Source organism: Mus pahari, chromosome 4 (assembly GCF_900095145.1).
Source record: "Mus pahari chromosome 4, PAHARI_EIJ_v1.1, whole genome shotgun sequence".
Lineage (NCBI taxonomy): Eukaryota > Metazoa > Chordata > Mammalia > Rodentia > Muridae > Mus > Mus pahari.
This window is the reverse complement of record NC_034593.1, coordinates 5,524,423-5,546,531: the sequence shown is the minus strand read 5'-3', so window position 1 is coordinate 5,546,531 and position 22,109 is coordinate 5,524,423. Positions and strand designations below refer to the sequence as shown.

Genomic DNA, 22,109 nt, shown 5'->3' with positions numbered 1-22,109 from the left:
GAGCTGAGGAGATGGTTCAGTGGTTAGAGCCAGAGCTCAGAGCTGAGGAGATGGATGTCTCAGTGGTGAGAGCCCCAGAGCTCAGAGCTGAGGAGCTGGATGTCTCAGTGGTGAGAGCCAGAGCTCAGAGCCCTAGAAACCCAGCTGTCAGATGGTCACCTGTGACTCCAGCCTCCGAAGGTGTAGATAGGCAATTCTGAGCAAGCCGACTGCCACCACTCTGCCTCAATGAGTAAGGTAGCCGCTGCATAAAGGAAGATTGCCAACATCAGCCTGGGAAGTCCACATGCGTGCACACAGCCCCTCCACCCACCCCCTTACATAAACATTGCGCACACACATGCACACTCAGTGTAAAGGGCAGCGGGACACTCTCAGGTTTAAACACCCCTGAATGCTTTTCTCGCCTTGTTGCTGTCCTGTCAGTGGAGGCCCTTGAGAGTGCTCGCACTGGCTCCAGAGCTATCCAGATACCACTGCTCTCCACCAGCCCCACAGCCACGACCCCACCCCACTCCCAACCACTAAGTTTTTTTTATCTGTATCCTGTCAATGGTCTCACCACCTCTCTTTTATGTTCTGCCTTTCCTAAACTCCATCCTGCGTGTTGCTAGCTCAGCTTTGTGTGCAAGTACTAATTGTGCTATGGGTGTGGGCTGTTGAAAGTGTTCAGTGACTCAAATCTCCATGCAGAATAAAGAAGAAACATCCCATTGTCTCACAGTGGAGACAGCTCTGCCCTCTCCTCTCTAGAGTACCTCAGGCTACCACTGCTGAGTACCTCAGGCTACCACTGCTATAGCAATAAACTTCTCTCCGCTCCCAGGACTCAGTCCTCCTTACCGTCGCATCACCTCAGAAGTTGCTCCTCAGAGACATTTACGCCCTGTGGTATCCACGCTGATGCCCTTCATAGCACTTGCCACGGTCAGAGAGGCTTCTGTTCCTGTTGGTTTGTCTGTCTTGTTCAGCATCACTGGTACGTGCAGCAGCATCTTGCTGGCTCATCAGCACACTCAGTAGGTTGTTGTTGGGTGAACAATGAGTAAAGGTGCCCTCTTCTTCCTGGTGCATATGGCTTCAATTGGATCGCGTGACCTCTTATCCATAAATCAACTGGCAGAACACTGGATTTTCCTGAGGATTCATTGGAAAGTAAATGTGGCAGCCTGTAATGCCCACCGTCGATAGCGTGAGCCCAGACAGACAGTACTTCTTCCTGTTTTACAGAAAATCTTCAGAGGAACTGGACATGGGCAAGGAGACTTCAGCCATGGTATTGACCAGCTTGTCAACCAGCCCTTTGGTCCGAAGCCCTCCCGTGCGACCTAATGGTGAGTCTGGAGTATGGAACGTGCCCATTAGCACCCAGAGCAAGGCCTCTCTCTCCTAGGAATCTGATTCCTCCCAATAGACAGTTGGTTTCAAATTGAAGAATATGTGGGAAGTAGGGACCCTGGGCCATCAGCCTCCCCCTCCTCCTCTCCCATTCGCCCCAGGATACTGATGTGCTCACCTTCGCAGCTCACAGATACTGAGTTCCACCACTTGATTACTCTGTTTCAGGACATATTTGTGCAGTACTTTTGTGCCTTTTTCCTCAGGTAACTGGAGAATGGTCTAACAAACTTGTCTTGCCAGCATCCCTTCCTTGTGATTGGACCAGTGAGCACACTGAAGGCTGAGTAGTTTGCAGAACCATTGCCATGTACTTCATAACCAAAGAGAATTACTTAGTCCATGCACGAACTCGCTGTATACTTACCAGACGCCACCTAGAAGATCTGAATATATCAACAGAATATAAATATTGGCCATACGTCTAGGGACTGCACAGTCTCCTGGGGAGAAGACTGTCAGTCATGGCCTCGTGAGTAGCTAGCACATTGGCTGAGCACTGGCTTGCTGTCCGTGCTGCTTGCTCTGGGTCATCGTATTTCTACCGACAAGTGTATGCAATACTATTACCACTGCTTTACAGAGAAGTAAGCCAAGGCATGTGTGGCTTTACTTATAAATGGCTGCACTACATTTCTAGTTCCTATCTTCTTCATTCCAGATCTGCCTTTCTAATCATGCTTCATTTAATCTGCATGATAAATCAGGAAAGCAGACAGTGGGATGGATGATAGTAGGCACTTTATCATGACAGGTCCTGTATGCCTAAAGTGATCCACAAAGACAGCGGCAAGTTGGGATTAGGATAGCAGGTAGCATGCACACATGTATGTGTGTAAGTGTGTGCATTTAAATACAGACATACACAGATAAACTTACATGTACTGCATAGGCACGGCCATTGAGATGAACTTACATGCACTGCATAGGCACGGACATTGAGATGAACTACATGCACTGCATAGGCACGGACATTGAGATGAACTTACATGCACTGCATAGGCACGAGCATTGAGATGAAGTGGCCATTCTTGCTTAGTGGCCTTTGGGAGCCTCTCACAGATTTGCCTTTCTCATCCAGGCAGCATGGCTGGAGGTAAAACTGGGGTAGCCCCTAAGCCATTCTGGGAATGAGTTTGAATACTTAGAGGGGAAAAAGGATATTTTAAAATTAATCATTATTTTTACCATACAATTCTCTTTTTTTTAATTGAGAACATTTCTATTGTTACTTTGTATTTAAAGGTTAAAATTAAAGTAAACCTTTTGATTCTTCAATTGCAAATTCCTGTTAGCTCAGCAAATAAGAATATGCCAGTGCTCATTCGTGGTTTAAAAACAAAACAAAACAAAACAAAAAACAACTATTTACCTAGCAAGATGGCACACGTCACTAATCTCAGCACTGAAGGGGCAGAGACAGGTGGGTGTCTGTGAATTGATGAGGCCAGCCTGGCCTACACAGAGAGACCCTGCCAGTGGATGGATGGATGGATGGATGATAGATAAGCTGACCTACACAGGGACCCTGCCTCAAAATAAACAAATAAATAAGTATATAAATAAAAACTTTTAAAACTAACTACTTAAGTGCTAAATTTGATGTCTCCCACTGGCTTGGAAAAGGAAGCAAATTTTTAAAGCAAGGGAAGCAATTTATAATAACAAAATCACTAGTTTGGGGGGAGGATAGTCATTCTCCAGAATTAGGGTGTATCAGTGAGTAGGGGAACCTGCTGTGATCTTTGCTGTGCCTGCCTGAGGAGGATTGGTCCATTAGGAGGTAGCTTTGCACTAGGTGAGAGCCCAGCTGGGCCCATCTGCATCTTTGGCTTATACTCACTTAGTTGTAGCCTAGGGAACACTCTGAAATGACCAGCCTCCCGGTTAAAGAGTGAAGAAGGAATTCACGAGCTGGTAAGCCGACGCGCTGGTGTACTGCGCCGTGAGAATTGCTAGTTTTCAAAAGCAGTTCAGCTGCTCCGTTGTGATGTGGCAGCATGTGTATCCAGCACTGTCACCTTGATTTTATTGTGCAAGTGTGTGGTAGGGTAAGCGAGGAAGTCACTGGTTTCACGCCTTGTGCTAGTTTTAGGAGGTCACCGCATCCATCCGCCTCTCCCATCAGCCTGCAGGAAGGAGACTCAAAGTCACTTTGTGATACTTGCAAGTGCAGGTATGCAGAAATGACCAATTAATTCTGACAGAGGCTTACCACCACGAAATGGCAGCTTCTGTACAACTTCAGCTCCAAACCTAGTGACTTCTACTCAACTTTTTGCTTTGTGTAGTTGAGGAATTTGCTGGAAATCTATAATTAATTAGGTAAGGGTAATGATTTCCCACAAATGCTAGTCTACTAGTCATCTTTGCTGCATTAGTAATTACACAAACATTAATAGTATTTTTTAATGAGGCATTTTGGGATTTTTCTTTCCTCCTCCCCCCTCATAATTAGTTTTAATATATTCACGGTGCACATAAATATGGAAGAGAAACTATCCAGAAAAAAGTAGAGTTTATGTAAATGCTAATTAAGTTTGGGCATCTTGAAAGATAAAGTAAATCTACAGTGACTAAAGCCCCCTCCTCTGACATCGGCAGGAAGAAATCTCTGTCACACTCCCTATGGTTCGGTTGGGCATCAGTCTGGTCAGTAGGCATTGCCAGTAAACCCTGATGCCGTCCAGCTCGGCCACAGAGATAAGAGGACCTACATGCCCTGCAAGACCAAGGGCCACTATCAGACCAGTTCTAGCCTTGGCCAGCCAGGGTCACTTCCTAGGTAGAGAGCAGGCAGATGAACTTCCTGTGCCAGTGTCAAATGAGTGACAGATGTTAACAGTGCTGGAAACTGCAGATGAGCACCCTAGGTCTAGTGGGGATTGGAACTCAGGGTGTGTAAACAGAAATGGGGACTGATAAGTGTGGAGGAGGGGACTAGTAATTGGGGGCCAGAGGCAAAGGGGGAATTAGAGTGAGGGGTCATGACCCTGATATATGAAAATGCCATCACAAAGCTCTGTATACTGACTTTGAAAATTAAGTTTAAAGGGATATAAAAGCAGTCAGGATATAAGGCCCTATTATTTGTTTTAATCAGAGGTGGGAACTTGCTTTAGATACCTATCTAGAAATTACCATTTCTCACAGAATCTTGTCTGCTTTCTTATGCGTGTATCCCAAGAACCATAGTCATACGAGTAATGCCATTTTTAAATTGGGATGGCGAAGTGCAGGGTGGAGGCCTGCTGGCCAGATAGTTTGGGAAGCTACCACGGGCAGTCTCCCACTCAGACACACTGCGGCCAGCAAACCTGAGGCCGCACAGCTGGTGAACAAGAAGTACCGATTATTTTCTTGTTCTTGTATAATCTCCACCAATTCCGAGGAAGGAGCTGCACACTAGAATGCTCACTGAGAGCTCAGACCGTGTGCTGCAGTGTGGCGAGAACAGCTGCTTAGAGAGAACCGTGTGACCGGGGTGGGCGGCTCTCACTGGCTGTCCCCTGTGCTCACAGAGGGTCTCAGCGGATCCTGGAAGGAAGGCGCCCCATCCAGCAGCAGCAGCAGTGGCTACTGGAGCTGGAACGCTCCGAGTGACCAGTCCAACCCATCCACGCCCTCTCCACCACTGTCAGCTGACAGCTTCAAGCCCTTCCGCAGCCCCGCTCCGCCTGACGATGGCATCGACGAGGCAGACGCCAGCAGCCTGCTCTTCGATGAGCCCATTCCCAGGAAGAGAAAGGTAGGTGCGCCGTGCAGTGTGTTGTGCACCCAAGGTCCTGGTATGCAGTCTCACCCCATGCCTGGTCTTAGTGGTCTCTTGACATTGCAGATTTCCCCAATTAAAGACAAAAATGACTGCAGCCTCCGTGTGTGTGACCCATCTGACATGTATGCTCCATCTGTGTATACATTGTCTAACACCCTGACCTTCCTTGCAAGCTGAAGTACTGAACTGAGGCTTCTTGTGGGTGCATGCTCTTAAAATACAGGATTTTTTTCTTTTCTGCTTCTGTTAGACCAAAAGGGTTTGTTTATTTTATACAGCTAGATAGGAAAGATACATAAAAGCTGACATATAAACGTGTCTACTTCATCCCAAAAATTGTTTACCAAACAAAAATGTAAAGAATCGCTAAATAGACTAATAGATTAGAGCTCATTGGATGGACTGACCATGCATGTGTTGGTCCTCACGGTAGAGCTCTGTAGAGATCGAGGTCCCATAGCCCCGCAGTCCACCAGAGCCGCCATCCAAACCCACAGCCTCTTCATTCTCTTCAGGAATCTTTCGTCTATTATCACCATTTTCTGGGTTTCCGTTTTTTTAACATTTACTTATTTATGCTGTGTTTTGTGTGTTTGGTTGTGTATATAGACAACAGTCTGTGGGAGTTGGTCTCTCTTTCACCATGTGGGTTCTGGGAATTGAACTCAGATTGGGCAGCAAGCGCGTTTACCCACTTACATCATTCTTGCTGACCTGTCACCCTCTGTTTTATAGAAGCATTTTTATTTCATAGACTGCAACACTGCTATGAATCTAGAGAACATTTTAGCATTGTTTGAAAGTTATGTGAAGCTGTGATTTTTTTTTAATGCTGGTTTTTAAATTTTATATGGGTGCCATCATTCCTAAATATGACTCATAAACAAGGCAAACTGCAGCCCCGAGGATGTAGCCAGCCTTGTCCTCCCCTGAATATGGTCCAGCATCCTCTCTGCTTCCCTCAGCATCACTCACAGTGCGCAGCAGAGAGCGCTACCGTGGCTCTCTCTGGGATGCCCCGAGGATGGGGCCATCTACCAGAAAGGAGGGCCTTTGTGCAGCACCCTGCTGTTCCCAGAAGCAGGGTCCTGCCTGAAGAGTCCATCTTACGCAAGGGTACTCTGTAAGACACTGGGACCCATGGATAGCTGCAGAGAGAATACACAGCAGTGTGGAGCTGAACTGTTTAGCCTGCCATTCCCAGGGTTTCTACGCAAGCAGTCCTGGTTCATGAGTGTGGCCAGTGTTGCAACAAGACCTCAGAGAGCAGGGGCCTCTAATGCTTCCAAAGTACATTAATGGATCAATCAATCAATCAATCAATCACCCATCAGAGAGAAGTTTGCTTCTTTATAGAACCGAAAGTTGCTTTCTTCCCTGGGTAGGCTGCATTGGACTGGCTCGGGTAGGCTATCCACACACCTCAGCAAAATTAGCAAAGAGTTGCATCACCAGAGGAAAGAGCGGGGGCTTCACCACAGCATGGGTGAAGGACTTGGCACACAAGCATGTGGACGAGGGTTCGGATGTCAGAGGCACGCAAGCGTGTGGACGAGAGTTCAGATGTCAGAACCTTGGAAGGTGGACACAGTACTGTACTTCCATAGTCTCAGTGCTTCTGTGATGGAGACGAGAATCTCTGAAACCTCACAGGCTAGACACTCCGGTGTACACGGCAACTAACAAGAGGCCCGATGTCTCAAACGTGATGGGAGGTGAGGACTGGCACCCAGGATGTCCTCTGACCTCCAGGCATGTGTGTGCGCATGCACACACACACACACACACACACACACACACACACACACACACACACACCACTTATTTGAAGATACAGAATGCTCCGTGTAGACACAAATGGGTTGGTCAGAACTAGGTGACTTCTAGACTCGGCCTTCCCCACTGATGAAGGGACTGATGGCGCCATGTTGTGCGGCCTTGGCCATTTGTATCTAAACTTACTTTGAGTAGTTTGAAAAGAAAATAGGACAGCTGCTCTTCACCCTGCTGTTTACTTAGTGAACTAATATTTATTGAGCACCATAGGCAAAACACTGAAGAGCCTGGAAGCAGGGGACAAGAGCTGTTTCATTCATTCATTCATTCATTCATTCATTCACTGAGAGCTGGGTGGCACAGGTTGGTGTGTGAAGGGGCTGGAGTAGTTTCAAAAGCTGTCTTCAAATGTTGCAGGATACAAGCTCTGCTGCCATTACAGTTTCTGTCCATCTCCAACCATGTCTCAGACAGTGTCTACAGAACTCATTCTCATACTTGCAGTGCCATTTCTGTCTCAGTCTCTCACACCCTTCCTATCCGAGCTGAATGACTCCCACCAAAGAGGGCATCTGTTCTGTCATCAACACATTGGTGACTTAAAAATATACATCAGCATTTGCACATTCACCCCGGGCACTTCAGGAAATGTACCTCTCGGACATTAAAGAAATCTCAGAATTTTCCATAAAAGATGGGAACTCCAGCTGTACACACTGAGAACCAGAGCAGCAACACCGTCTAGGAGAAGAGGAAAGGAGGATTCCGTAGCATGTCTGTGTTCGAGGATGCACTTCAGAAACCTGTGTGCATCAGGTCCAAATGTCTATAGTCATGAGGGATGAGAGCTGACTACCGAGTGAAAAGGTATAAACCTAAGAAATAACTAATCTGTCTGGGCAGACTGTTTTGGTTGATGGAACTTCCTAATTTCTTGCCTGTTCTTTTAGCTCCTTACTGTCCATTGGAAATCAACAGTCATTTTCAGTGGTCACTTATCCGTAGAGGTTGTTTGAGAACCTTCAAGACCAGATTCTCCCAGATTGACTGGTAGGCTGTGAGTCACTGTAATGAGAGGCGAGCGCGAGCAAGGATGCACTGAATGTGGGGTCAGCACTGCCCTCTGTGGGGTTTTCATCTCAGCTGTGTGCTGACATGTGCGTGGGTCCTGTACTATGGTCCTTTACTCAGAACGTTTGGAAGCACCTAATTCATATCAAATGATCCACATTCCATCCTCCCAGCCGCTGCTCTGAGACCCTAAGAAAGCCATCTTGACCCTCAAGATGTCACCTTTTTGCAAACCTGGTAATGTGTGTATCACACCGTGAGGGACAGTTGTGAAGTTGTTAAATGGGATTCCACATGTGAGAGCATGCACTCTTTTAACAGACATTCATTCCAGAGGCTATAAACACAGCAAGAGAAGTGTTCACTGCACGTAGATATGGGTCATGATTTCGGACACTGTCTACTCTTTCTGACCTGCTGACAAAGGAAGTTCAAAGTGTGAAATGCTTTGCACAGACACGTATTAGCTGATAATTACTACATTTACATGGTTTGTCACAGTTTACCAGATGTACCCACAGTTTTTGGTACAACCTGATTCCCACTTTGCAGAAGCAACTGATTACATTTGTATGGATTGCCCGAGGTTGTTTATATTGTGACATAAATACAGTGAACTTAGCATAAATAATAGAGGCTGCTTGTGAGCACCATGAGTTATAGAATCCACCAGTCCCTCAGCCCGCAGAAGAGAATGGCACGTGGGCACCCTAGTCACCCACCACTCATGGGACATCGCGTGGCCCGCTGGGAGCTGAGGCAGGACAGGGCCTCTACTCACTCCTCAGCCACAGCAGGGAAATGTGAAGAGAGGTACCAGGCTGTCCTGGCTCTGCAGGCCAGTTGACCAGCTTTGGGAAGGCAGAATCTAGCAGACTTTTTCCTCTGGTTTCAGATAGGTTGTTTCTGAACTGTAGAATGTGATTGGGACTCAGAAGATGCAGTTCCTGTCATGACCACGAGGTGATGCAATGACCCAAAGTATGGGCACTCTGGTACTCTCCAGAGAAAACCAATTCTGAGGAAGGCTAAATGTTAACTACCAATTCCACAAGACCTTCTGGAAAGTCAAATTCCTGGTTCTGTCATATCTAGATGTGATGTTCTGTGTATTCTGAAGTTGGGGTGTCACCTCTGGCGTTTCAGCCTGCTGTCTGAAAAATAAAAATGGAGGTACCATCCTGACGAGGCTGTTGTGAGGATTGCATGAAAAGAGGAGAGAGCAATAGCATGTACCCAGTAATGCTGTGCTGCGCTGCGCTGCGCTGCGCTGCTCTGCGCTTTCGCCCTTGGATGCTGAGTGGGTTGGGAGCTTAGGAGCCCTAGGCATAGAGACAGATGCCATGGCCCTGATCCTGTATTGATAGGTAGTGCTGAATGGCTCAAGGGGACTGTGAGCCCCTCAGTCACCCGGTGCAGCTCTGGGGTTAATGTGAGAAAACCCCCTGCAATGTCGTGAGTTTGGGCAGCTCTGGCAGAAATTGGGAGTACACAAGGAAACCTGACTCGGGAGTCTGTCTTCTGGATCAGCAACAGCACCCCAGAGGCACTTATACATCCTGGTTTCCATCACTCTCACTTGGCTCGTAGGTGTGGTGACCATGGACAGTTTTACTGGGGGTTGGTTGGAGGGGAGCTTGAATCAAAGCAGGAAGCTGTAAGCTAACACAGGAGCTTCGGTGGCCTTAAACCATGAGTTAAGCATTTGCTGCACTCTGCATTTTTTTATCTTTGGGGTGTATACTTATCCCCCAATACACACAGATCTACAGAACTCATGAGTCATGGTGTGTTGTTTTTAACAGAATCCCAATTGTTCAGTTTTACCAATGAAAACTTGGGAGCCAGATGCTGCAGATGCTGGGGTTAAAGCCTGCTAGCTCAGGCAGGTAGAGAAAGCACCAACTGACCTTCCTCCTTAGTGGACCTCCCAAAACTGTCCCTCCCTTCTACTTCCTGTGCATCTGCCTATCAGGACTCCTCCTGACTCCATCTTACTATGTTTTTTTGTTAATAATCACATATTCGCTCCCTGGCCAACACCTCTTGACCTATGGTTGATTTTATTTCATTGTGTTTACAGTATTCAAGCAAAAAGTTCCTGGATTAAAAGTGTGTGTTAGGGCTGAGCTACACCACAACTAGAAATAAGTTTTTCCAATAAATAACACAGTCTCGGGGTCCACAGTGTGGTTACATATCCTGCAACAGTGGTGCCCATCTGCATCGTGAACTCTACAGCGTTCATTCCTAATCTGCTTATCAGGAGCAGGACGGTCTCCCAAAGGAGTGCTGTGCAGAAGTAGACCCAGTGAGGATGGCGGGTGAGCGCATCAACCCCAAAGGTACACTGTGCGATTGAGAGGCTCACCACCCTGAGCTGCTGGGCACTAATGTATTGATACGTATCAGGATGGAGGCAAGTGCTCTCTTGTCTCCATACCTAGGGTTCCCTAGCCCCCAGCCGCCCAGCATCCAAGGGCAACAGCACAGTGCAGCGCAGCGCAGCGCAGCGCAGCGCAGCACAGCACAGCACAGCACAGCACAGCGTTAGCATTCATGGCTCTTCCATCTATATGTGTTTCTCTGGAATGACCCATCATCAGGAAGAACAGCAAGCAGTTAACCAGGGAGGGCAAGCACAGACTCCCAGAGGCCAGGGTGTGCCAGCCATGTGGTCCCTAGGCTGAGGGTGCTGGAGCTCTGAGCACCTCAGACATCATCTACAGTCATCCTAACCATCCAGTCTCACCTAGGAGTCAACAGGACAAAATGCACTTCTAGAATCCATGAATTAAGAAAACAATTGACCAGCCGGGCGTGGTGGCGCACGCCTTTAATCCCAGCACTCGGAAGGCAGAGGCAGATGGATTTCTGAGTTCGAGGCCAGCCTGGTCTACAAAGTGAGTTCTAGGACAGCCAGGGCTACACTCTGTCTCGAAAAAGAAACAAACAAAAAAAAAAAAAAAAAAAAAAAGAAGAAGAAAAGAAAAGAAAAGAAAAGAAAAGAAAAGAAAAGAAAAGAAAAAGAAAACAATTGACCAGACCAGGGATTCTTATTAACTCAGGAACCCTCAGGCTGCACGTATACCTCTATCCTGGACAGGCCACCACCAGTAAATTCCTGTCGCTGCAGTGCCGGCCGTGATGGGGCTGAGGGGAAGTGGAAGCATGCAGTGCTCGTACAGGGTCCTAAGTTCTGGCGACAGGAATGCTCACTCATTGCCAGTGGGAATGCAAAATGTGATATAACTTTGAAAAATAGTTTGGCAGTTTCCTACAAGTTAAATATACGCTAACCATATGACCCAGGAACTCTACTGTTGCATATGTATTTTCCTAAGAGAAAAGAAAATGCATGTCCACAAAAAGACTCCTAGACAAATGTTCTTCGCAGCTTTATTCATTATCACCCCAACCGGAAGCAACGCAAATGTCCACCAGCAGGCACATGAAAAAGGAGACTATGGTGTATTCATAGTAGAATACCACACTACCAAAAAAACAAGAAAAGCTACCAATCCACAGAGCAGTGGGCCACTGTCAGAATCATCCTGTTGTGGGGATTTAGCCACAGGAGACCGCATTGTGTGTATGCTGTGCACATGAAGATCTTGATTGTTCTTTGTTTTTAAGATAGCCTCACTTCAAGACCAAGCTAGCCTTGAGCTCACTGTGTAGCCGAGGATGGCCTCCACTAACTGTCTACCTCCCAAGTGTGCCTATGTGTTTATACAATGCTGGAGATGGAGCCCACGGCCCCTTGGTACCTGCTAGCAAGCATTACCAACTGAGCCACACCCTTTGAATTTACTCAGCACTGCCTGGGATCAAGCTGTGCACATGGGTGGCCTCACCTAATCTATGCTTGGCATATTTGAATTCATTCACTTTGCATTTACATCATACACCTACTAATCTCATTTTATCTGTTTGTTTTACAAATAAAGGAGCAAGGGAAACCATAAACTTAAGGTCACGTTTTTAAAGCTGCTTTCTCAATTTAGAATATAGCTGGAAGCTCTATAGCATAGCTATTTCTTTAGCTTTTGTCTCTTGGTAAAGATCTTAGTGAACCTGCTTACCAGAGACACCAAGACAGGCTGAGAGGGATGCATGGTGAGGGGCAGTTGACTTTGCACAGGGACCTGATGCACAGTTAAGCAATTTGGACAACAAATATCTTCCCTCCAATGCAGAATACACACACACATACACATGAGGTGATTGTATATACCGCACGATCACCATATTGAATAATAATACATGCCTGAGGGTCTCCAGTGCATCCAAAACAAAACAAAACACCAGTATGATTCTCTAGGCTGTAACCATGGGCCTTCTACATCTGCCCCAGGGAGGCTTTTATCTTTATTTACAGTGGTTTTGGCCTTAGTTTATTCTTGCTTTCCAACAAACTCTTAAACTTATTCCACTGTGTCTACCGCGTGACTAGCTATCTCTTCTCAGTTCCATACGTCAGACTTCCTCCAAGTCTGGGTCGGGAATCTCCCATGCCTGCTCTCCCAGAGTCCTCTCTGTCTAGAAGTCCCACCTTACTCTTCTGCCTTTTGCTAGAGGCCATAGGCCTTTCATTTTAACCAATCGGAATGTGCCTTAGGCAGGCTAGGGAGGACAGAGCCACATCTTCAAACAGTGTACAAAACCATCACCTCAACACTAGGCGACTGTGCTACAGTGGTGTTCCTATGACTTCTAGACTATTAATTCAGTGTAATCTAAGCATGCCATATCATACTTCAAATCACCCCTCCACCGCTGCCAGCCACCCTGTTCGTCTTGTGCATCAGTCCAGGCTTTATCGGGAAAGTAGAAAGCGCTCCATATATCCCAAGTAGGAAACCATTTTAAAATAGCACTGTGGCCGGGTGTGGGGCTCAAGCCTTTAATCTCAGCACAGTCTGGGGGAGGGGGCACATAGGCAGACATATCTCTGTGAGATCCTGGTCTACACAGTACGTTTCAGGACAGGCAGAGCTGCATAGTGAGACCCTGTCTTGGGGTGAAAAATGGGATTGTGAGTCAGGATTTATGGCACAGGCCTGTGGTTCCAGTACTCAATAGGCTGAGGCAGGAGGGTCTCGAGTTCAAGACCAGCCTGGGCTACATGGCAAATTAATAACTCAAAAAGAAAAATAAATAAATAGGAATAAAAAAAAAAAAGATTAAGAGCTGAGGCCAAAGGGTGTCACCAGCACCAGAGCACTTAGTCTTCAAACCAGCCATACAGTTAAGGAATCTCCAGAATTCTCTTTAACCCACGAGCAGATAACCGAAGAGCCTGCCAGGGAACAGCTACACACCTCCCATGGGACAGTGTTAAAATTCCATGCCTGCAATTGTCTGCAGTGCCCAGCTCTCCGGAAGGGTTATAATATTAGCTGAGGTCGGAGGTGCAAGGTCCCGCTAACAGGGGCCTCCTCTGCCTTTCCTCTGTCCTTCATCTGCTCCCTGTAAAGAGGGCCTGTCTGTGAGACTTCAGGTCAGCCGACAGGACTTTGATGCTCAACAAAATCACTTTCGACTGGGAGTGAATTTTCAGCTGTTGTCCATGCCTTTGTGGGCAGCACATCTGTTGGAGCCCTAAGGAGGGGCCAGCGTTGCGCACAGATGGGCCGTTCACAGTTGGTCGCTGTGACTTGGCCGGGAGTCGCTTGGTTTGGCTTCCTCCAGACAGCTTGGACCATGCAGCATTTTGGGCGTTGTTTATTTAGCTATTTTTTCCTCCTCCTGTGGCTTGCTTTGCTCTGGCAGAGCAGCAAGTAGTCAGTTTGTGGACAGAGGTTGATTTCAACTGGATACAGTGAATATATTGAAAAGAATTAAGCTTCCATTAAGTGGCTCTGGCCTTGAGGGAAGCGGACCCTTGGCTTGCGTAGAGCAAAGCTGCCCAAGCCCATTGAAGCTGCGACAAGCCTCCTCTCATGTTTGCTTGTCTCCAGATTTAGGCAGGCTCTATTAGTCAAGTCAGGTTCGGTTTGCTTAGGTTTTGTTGGCAGGGTCTCACTATGTAGTCCTGCCTGGTCTGGAACTCTCTGTGTGGACCAACATGGCTTCAAACTCACAAGAGATTCACATACCTCTGCCTTCTGAGTGCTGGCAATAAAGAAGCGTGCCAGGTTCCCAGGCAAGACATAATTTGTAAAAGTTAAGGAGAGATAACTATGGATCTCAGTATAGACTTCACCAAGCATGCTCAGGGCCCTCAGCTCAGACCCTCAGCACCAGCGAAAACCAAGAAACATACCAGCAAAAAACCAAAAATAGGATACTTTTTAAATGTGGAAATTAGCATAAAATAGAATTTTTCCCAGTTTTTTGATTGGTTGGGGTTTGTTTGTTTGGTGTATGTTTACATTGGTCTCTCTACATGGCTCTGGCTGTCCTGGGCTCACTATGTAGACCAAGCTGGCCTCTTGAGTGCTGGGATTAAAGGCCCAGTATTTGCTTTATAAAGTTTTAGTATCACTTTTGCTTTATGCCTGGTTGCTTTCACCCTCACTAGCAAATCCATTCCTTCATTGGCATTAGAGCCCACGTCTTCAGGATTCCAGTGTCTAGTGAAGACCCATTGTGACATCTAGCCTTGTAAACTGAGAAGCATCGATTCTTGGACTTTCTGTTCATAGCCAGCCATTACTGGATTAGCTGGACACCACAGCCTGTTTCTTTATTTTTATGTGTATGACCATTTTGTCTGTATGTACGTACATAAACCATGTGCACGCCTACTCTTGGCAGAGGTAAGAAGAGGGTGTCAGATCCCCTGGAACTACAGTTACACGTGGTTCTGAGCCACCATACGGATACTGGGAATCAAACCTGGGTGATCTGCAAGAACAAGCATTCTTAACTACCCAGACACGTCTACAGCCTGAGAACCGCGTTCTATGTTCAGAAGTGTTGCAACTGGTTCTCCACACCCATACATCACCTATTTTTGCAACCCTGCCCTCTTTCTTCCACTTCTAGGAAAACTCTGATAAGATGGATGGGGAGATGTTTCTGAGAAACTCTGGGACTGGACCAAGCTTATTTCTATATTCTGCAGGTCCTCCCATTTCACCCCACCCCCTCTTCTCAGTTTCTTTTTATTGTGTAATCTAAAACTGTCTCTGCTTAAATCCACCGTAAAACCTTGCTCATCCATCCAGTCTGGGCTGGGTGCCCTGAGCAGACCTTGAGCACAGACGCCACAACCAGCCCCTCAACACCCAAAGGAAGCTCCACTCCCAGGAGCTCCAACACGCCCGGGATCATAGAATCCCAGGATCCCAGAATCATAGGATGACAGAGACAGCTGAACTCTGAGGAGTTCTGACACAAGCAGGATCACAGGAAGGGCAGGCTCCAGTCAGATATAGCAAGGGCAGGTAGCACTAGAGATAGTCAGATGAGGGGGTGGGGTGGGGGAGGCAGGCATAAGAACATAAGCAGCAGAAGCCAAGGTTATTTGGCATCATCAGGACCCAGTTCTCCCACAATAGCAAGTCCTGGATACATCAATCACACCAGAAAAGCAAGATTCGAATCTAAAATCTCTTCTCATAATGATGATAGAGGACATTAAGAAGGACATAAATAACTCCCTTAAAGAAATACAGAACACAGGTAAACAGCTAGAAGCCCTTAAAGAGGAAACACAAAAGTCCCTTAAAGAATTACAAGAAAGTACAATCAAACAGGCAAAGGAAATGAACAAAACCACCCAAGATCTAAAAATGGAAATAGAAACAATAAAGAAATCACAAAGGGAGACAACCCTGGAGTTAGAAAACATAGCTGCAAGCATCACCAACAGAATACAAGAGATAGAAGAGAGAACCTCAGGGGCAGAAGATACCATAGAAAACATTGACACAGCAGTCAAAGAAAATGCAAAATACAAAAGGCTCCTAACCCAAAACATCAGGAAATCCAGGACACAATGAGAAGACCAAACCTAAGGATAATCGGTATAAAAGAGAGAGAGAAGATTCCCAAATTAAGGGCCAGTAAATATCTTCAACAGAATTATAGAAGAAAACTTCCCTAACCAGAAGGCACAACGCCAGTATTCTGATGATGAATTAACAAAATCAGAAATGAAAAGGGAGACATAATGAAATATATGTTAAAATAATTTTTCTGTTTGATAAATATTAACAGTTGAAAATATTATAATCATGTTCTATAAATATCATGGAAACGTTATTGATACTTTTTCTCACTGTGCTTGAAATTAGCATTTTCTTAATGTTTTTAACTTTAAACAGTTTTGCTATTTTGAAAGTTTTAAAATATACTTACTGATAAATAATGTCTTTCCTAGAAATACTGGTAATGTTTTTTTTTAAGTAAACTGATTGTTAGACAATGTACACAGATATATAATACATTTTAAATACTCTCTCACTATGTCATATAAGGGCTTTTGAATATATTTCTTAATGACTCATTTTTAATATTTTATGCTCTTTTACTATGCTTAATTCCCAGAGAATATCTTGAATGTTTTGAAACAATTTAGTATTCCACTTTAGATATAGTATCCTCAGTTATGGATAGAATTACATATTCATTAATGATAATTTTAGGGCATGAAAGGATGTGAATTTTTGTAAAAGTTGAACAAAGTTTTTGTGTATTATTTGATTCTCAAAATACTCAATATTATTAATATGTTTGATGTATAAAATGCATTTAAATAATTAAAAAAATTAAAAATAAATTTTTAGTATTCAAAAAACTTACAAATAACTAAAAACATCACATCACTTCCTCTCTTCCACAAAAAAACATTATTTATGTTCTTGGATAATATGTATTTCTTCTTAATTGTTCAAGTTCTGGCAGAGGGCCATGGTACACTCAGGTAGCCGTCAAGGTTAGTCCTACAAAGGGAGTGAGCAGGCATGGTGGGCGAACCCAGAATCTAAGCCCATGCCCACCACCACCACAGCCTGAGGGAGCACTTGACTCCCTCTGGACTCCCAGATCCTTGGAATAACCCGAGCTCTAGAAGAAATGGCAGCTTTAGAAGAAAATGATAGCCACACACAGGTGTGGCCAGGAGAGGGGAATCAGGGTTTTTTTTCCGGCCTTCTGAATTCTGCCATTACCTCCCATTGGCCACACCCACCACAAGCCCAGGAGCCGTTGATTGTACACTTGGCCTCATGTGGGCACCGACAGGATAAGAGGACAGAACAGGATGGCCCGCAGAGCCAAGCAGGGCCAGTTCTCTTAGGCGTGGAAGCTTATGGAGCTAATGAGCTCACCTGCTCAGTCCCACAACATAAAGTTAACTGGAAAGAAAAGAAAGTACTGGGCCAGAGAAGTGACTCTGTAGTCATGAGCACTCACTGCTGGGTTCTGTTCTAAGTACCAGAGTCCGAGAGCAGAACTGCAGCTACTGCAGCTACAGGAGATCCCGTGCACAGCCGTAGTACACACAGACAAGCCCTCGTACATAAAGAAGAATAAGTTATCTTCAAAAAGAAATTAAAGAATGAAAAATAAATTATAGCTTCATTTTTAGTATGTTCAGTGTATATGAATGGTATCAGCTGATTTTTAGCATACTCAGTGTATATGGGATGGTGTCTACTGCTTTTTAGTGTACTCTGTATATGGGATGGTGTCNGTATATGGGATGGTGTCCGCTGCTTTTTAGCATACTCAGTGTATATGGGATGGTGCCGCTGCTTTTTAGCATGCTCAGTGTATATGGGACAGTGTCAGCTGCTTTTTTGCATACTCAGTGTATATGGGATGGTGTCCGCTGCTTTTTTGCATGCTCAGTGTATATGGGATGGTGTCAGCTGCTTTTTTGCATACTCAGTGTATATGGGATGGTGTCAGCTGCTTTTTAGTGTACTCTGTATATGGGACGGTGTCAGCAGCTTTTCTCTTGCTGTGATGAAACACCATGACTTACTGCACAGTTGGGTCCATGATAGTGAAACAAAGGCAGTGGCAAGAAGCTTCGAGCTCACATTTTCAATCACAGCATGAAACAGAGAGAGCACCAGGCTTTGAAGACTCCAAAAATCCCCCCATTGGCATACTTCCTCCACTGGGACCGTACCTCCTATCTTAGGTAGGGTCTTACTGCTGTCAACCGATACTATGACCAAGGCAACTCTTGTTTGTTTGTTCATTATTATTTATGTTAGTATTTACTAATTATTTTATTTACATCCCAAATGTTGCCCTCTCCCAGTCACCCCTCCCAGAGTTCTTCCCCCAGCCTCCCTCCTCTTCACCTATGAGAGGGTACCCCCCTCCAGGTATCAAGTCTCTACAGGATTAAGCACATTCTCTCCTACTGACAAGGCAACTCTTATAAGAACAACATTTAGTTGGGCCTGCTTACAGGTTCAGAGGTTCAGTCCGTTATCATCAAGGCAGGAGACTGGTAACATCCAGGCAGGCATGGTGCAGGAGGAGCCAACAGTTCTACAGCTTGATCGGAAGGCAGTTGGAAGACTGAGTCTTCTGCTCTGGGCAGAGCTTCAGAGCCCACCCCCACAGTGATGCACTTCCTCCAACAAGGCCACACCTCCTAATAATGCCAGTTCCCATGAGCCAACAGATTTAAACCACCACACCTCCTCGCCCATCCTAACAGCTCAATCAACTGAGGAACCAAGTATGCAAACACCTGACCCGATGGGGGGCATTTTCACTCTTAACCGGCCCCAGGGATTAATTTACCTACTCGCCATTACCAGCCTGAAGCTTGGTATGATGACTGTCTGTCTGCATGTGTGCTGCAGTTGAGTATGAGGCTCTCACCCTTTTCCAAGAAGCTTCTGTGGGAAGGCTTGGTCTGCAGCCAGTAGTCATTCAGAAGGCTTTTTTTTTTTTTCCTGTTTTACAATCCATTGAGTCTAATTAGCTTTGCCCAGATTTGCATGGGTGTGGGGCCATCTACTCTTGTGTGGTTGCACCAACCAGAAGCCACAGACTCCCCCTTCTCCAGCAGCCTGCCACCGTCAGTAGCTTCTCTGCTAGAGGCAGGATCCCACCCATTCACTTGGCAGTGCTGACTGGCTTGGTCTTGGCCATGTCTTACACAGCAGCCTCACAGCTCTAACTTGGTGAGCACACAGTGTTACCATGACCAGAAGACATTGTGTAGCTGTGGTCCTCCCCAGCCTCTGGCAGTACAGCCTTTCCCCCTCCCGCCTCAGAGATGGTCCCTGAGCGTCATGGAGCCTCGAGGGGTGTAAAATAGATGCCTGACTTTGGGCTGAGCAAAGCACAGACACTTTGGCCCATTATCAGTTTCTATATTAACTTCCATCAGCTGATAGGACCTGAGGGCTGCAGTAGTCAAATGCTTTGGTATAGTGTAATCAAAAGACACAGTGATTTGATACTTACGTGCTAAGGAATGAGAATAGGAAAATTTTGTTTTACATAGTTAAGCCATGTATGTTTCTATAAGAGCAGAAAACTTTCTATGTACTGTAAAACACTGCAATTATAAGATATAGTAAGCTCCAAAGCTGGGTGTAGGTATTCAGGGGTGTAGGCATTGGGTGGCATGGCAACACGTGCTATGCAGAGTGTGTGTGTATGTGTGTGGTGTATGTATGTGTGGTGTGTGTGTGTGTATCTGTGTGTGATGTATATGTTGTGTATGTGAGTGTGTGTGTGGTGTGTATGTGTATGGTGTGCGTGTGTCTGTTATATATGTATTGTGGTGTGTATGTATGTGTGGTGTGTGTGTGTATAGTGTGTATGTGTGTGTGTGTGGTGTGTATTATGTGTAGTGTGCTGTGCGATGTGTGTGTATAGTGTGTATGGTGTATATGTATGTGTGGTGTGTGTGTATGGCATGTATGTGTGTGTGTGATGTGTGTGGTGTGTGTGTGTGATGTGTGTAGTGTGTGTGAGTGTGGTGTATTATGTGTGTGTGGTGTATGTGTGTGGTGTGTGTAGTATGTATGTGTGGTGTATGTGTGTGTATGGTGTGTATCTGTGTGTGATGTATATGTTGTGTATGTGAGTATATGGTCTGTATGTATGGTATGTGTGTGTCTGGTGTGTATTATGTGTGATGTGTGTGGTGTATATGTGTGTCTGATGGGTGTGTATGTGTGGTGTGTGTATAGTGTGTATGTGGGTGTGGTGTGTGGTACTATGTGTATATGTGCATCTGGTGTGTATGTGAGTGTGGTACATGTGATGTATGTGGTGTGTGTGTATGTGTGTGTGTGAGTGTGGTGTATGTATGTGTGTGGAGTGTGTATGTGTGTGTAGTATGTATTGTGTGGTGTGTGTGTATGGTATGTATCTATGTGTGATGTATATGTTGTGTATGTGAGTGTGTGGTATATATGTATGATGTGTGTCTGGTATATATGTATGTATGGTGTGTATGTGTGTGGTGTGTATGTATGTGTGGTGTATGTGTGGTATGTGTGGTGTGTATGGTGTGTAGTGTGTGTGTGGTATATATGTGTGTGTGTATGTATGGTATGTGTGTGTGGTGTGTATGTATGTGTGGTGTGTATGTATGTGTGGCATGTGTGTGTGTGTGTGTTTGGTGTGTGTGTGTGTGTGTGTGGTACTATGTGTGTATGGTGTGTGTGTATGATGTGTGTGGTGTGTGTGCAGTGTGTATGTGTATGTAGTGTGGGGGGGTGTATGTGTATGTTGAGAACAAAGCCTACAGTGAAGTTAGGCAATACACCATGGGTAAGGGTTCCCAGAGACACCTCAGAATTACTGTGCTTTTAGTATTGAATTAATTGTGATCATTGTTGTTTAGAAACTGTTTGCTGGGCAGAGAAGGTAGCTCAGTTGGTGATGTGCTTAGGGGGACCTTCGCTTAGTCCCCCAGATGGAACTAAATGTGTAAACAATGTATAAAATCTAGGCTCAACTGAGTACACTTGTAACCCTAGTGCTGAGGTGGGTCCCGGCAGCTCCTGGGGGCTTGCTGGCCGACCAGCCTAGGCTTCGTGGAAAGTTCTAAGTCCTGAAAGACCTTGCATCAAAAACCAAAGTGGGTGATGCCTGAGAAGCAGCGGCCAAGGTTGTGCTCTGTCTCCTGCTCACATGGCTTCCTGTGCACACACCCATGGCCCCCTCACACAGTAATACAGCCACAAAAAGGAAAACTATTGCTGAGTTATTCCAAATTGAGTTACCTTGCATGTTGCATGACTGCAGCAAAAGGCTATAAATTAATCAAGGTGTTTTAATGTCATGAGACTTTAGTCTACAGGCAGTAGACACAGCTCAGCAGGTAAGGTAACTAACTTGCCCATCTGAGCCTGAAGACAAGAGTTTAATTCCCAGGACCCACATGGTAAAACAAGACGTCGACTCCTGCCGTCCACATGCAAACCGTGGCATAGGTACGCCCTCTGTCTCGTCACTGTTCTATGCTGTGAAGAGATACCATGGCCGAGGCAGCTCTTGGAAGAGAAGGCATTTAATTGGGGGCTGGCTTATAGTTTCAGAGGTTATCTTATCATCGTGGCACAGAGAATGGCAGCATGCAGACAGACATGGTGCTGTAGAAGTAGCTGAGTACTAAATCTTCATTCATAAGCAGAGATAGACTGGGCCTAATGTGGGCTTTTGAAACCTCAGTTCCCAGTCTCAGTGGCGGCCACACCTCCTCCAGCAAGGCCACACCTCCTAATTCTTCTCTTAACAGTGCCAGTCCCTGGTGACTAAGTATTCAAATCTGTGACCCTGAGGGAGCCATTCTCATTCAAACCACTATACCCCTCACACACATGCACACATGTAAACATACAAACTGAATACAATTTCATTCCAGGGGAACTGGTTATGTGGTGCAATGGCAGAGCGCTTGTTTAGCATGTCCAAGCCTCTGAGTCCCATCTGCGTATTGCAAAAATGTAAAAACGCAGTCCGGGGCATGATGACAGTAATTCAGTGACAGCTGCTCTAGTGGGTGATCGCCCCAGATGCCGTTCTGCTGGGTCCTGCCCATGGCATCATGGAGGCTTCACGCTCGCCTGTAGGAGGTTATATTACCGTTCCTGTTTTGTGATCAAGAACACTGTGGTAGACAGGACAGGCCCACGTGGTGGCCTCG

The 22,109-nt window shown here is 45.8% G+C and overlaps 1 protein-coding gene across 1 annotated transcript in view; it reads left to right on the top strand.

The window, feature by feature from the left end:
* The window catches only part of Znf704 (zinc finger protein 704), a 168,605-nt gene that overhangs the window by 134,687 nt on the left and 11,809 nt on the right, over positions 1–22,109 (top strand). The window contains exons 3-4 of the mRNA XM_021196569.1: positions 1,231–1,334; positions 4,920–5,146. Coding sequence (XP_021052228.1) covers positions 1,231–1,334; positions 4,920–5,146 — 331 coding nt within the window. The remainder of the gene's footprint in view (positions 1–1,230; positions 1,335–4,919; positions 5,147–22,109) is intronic.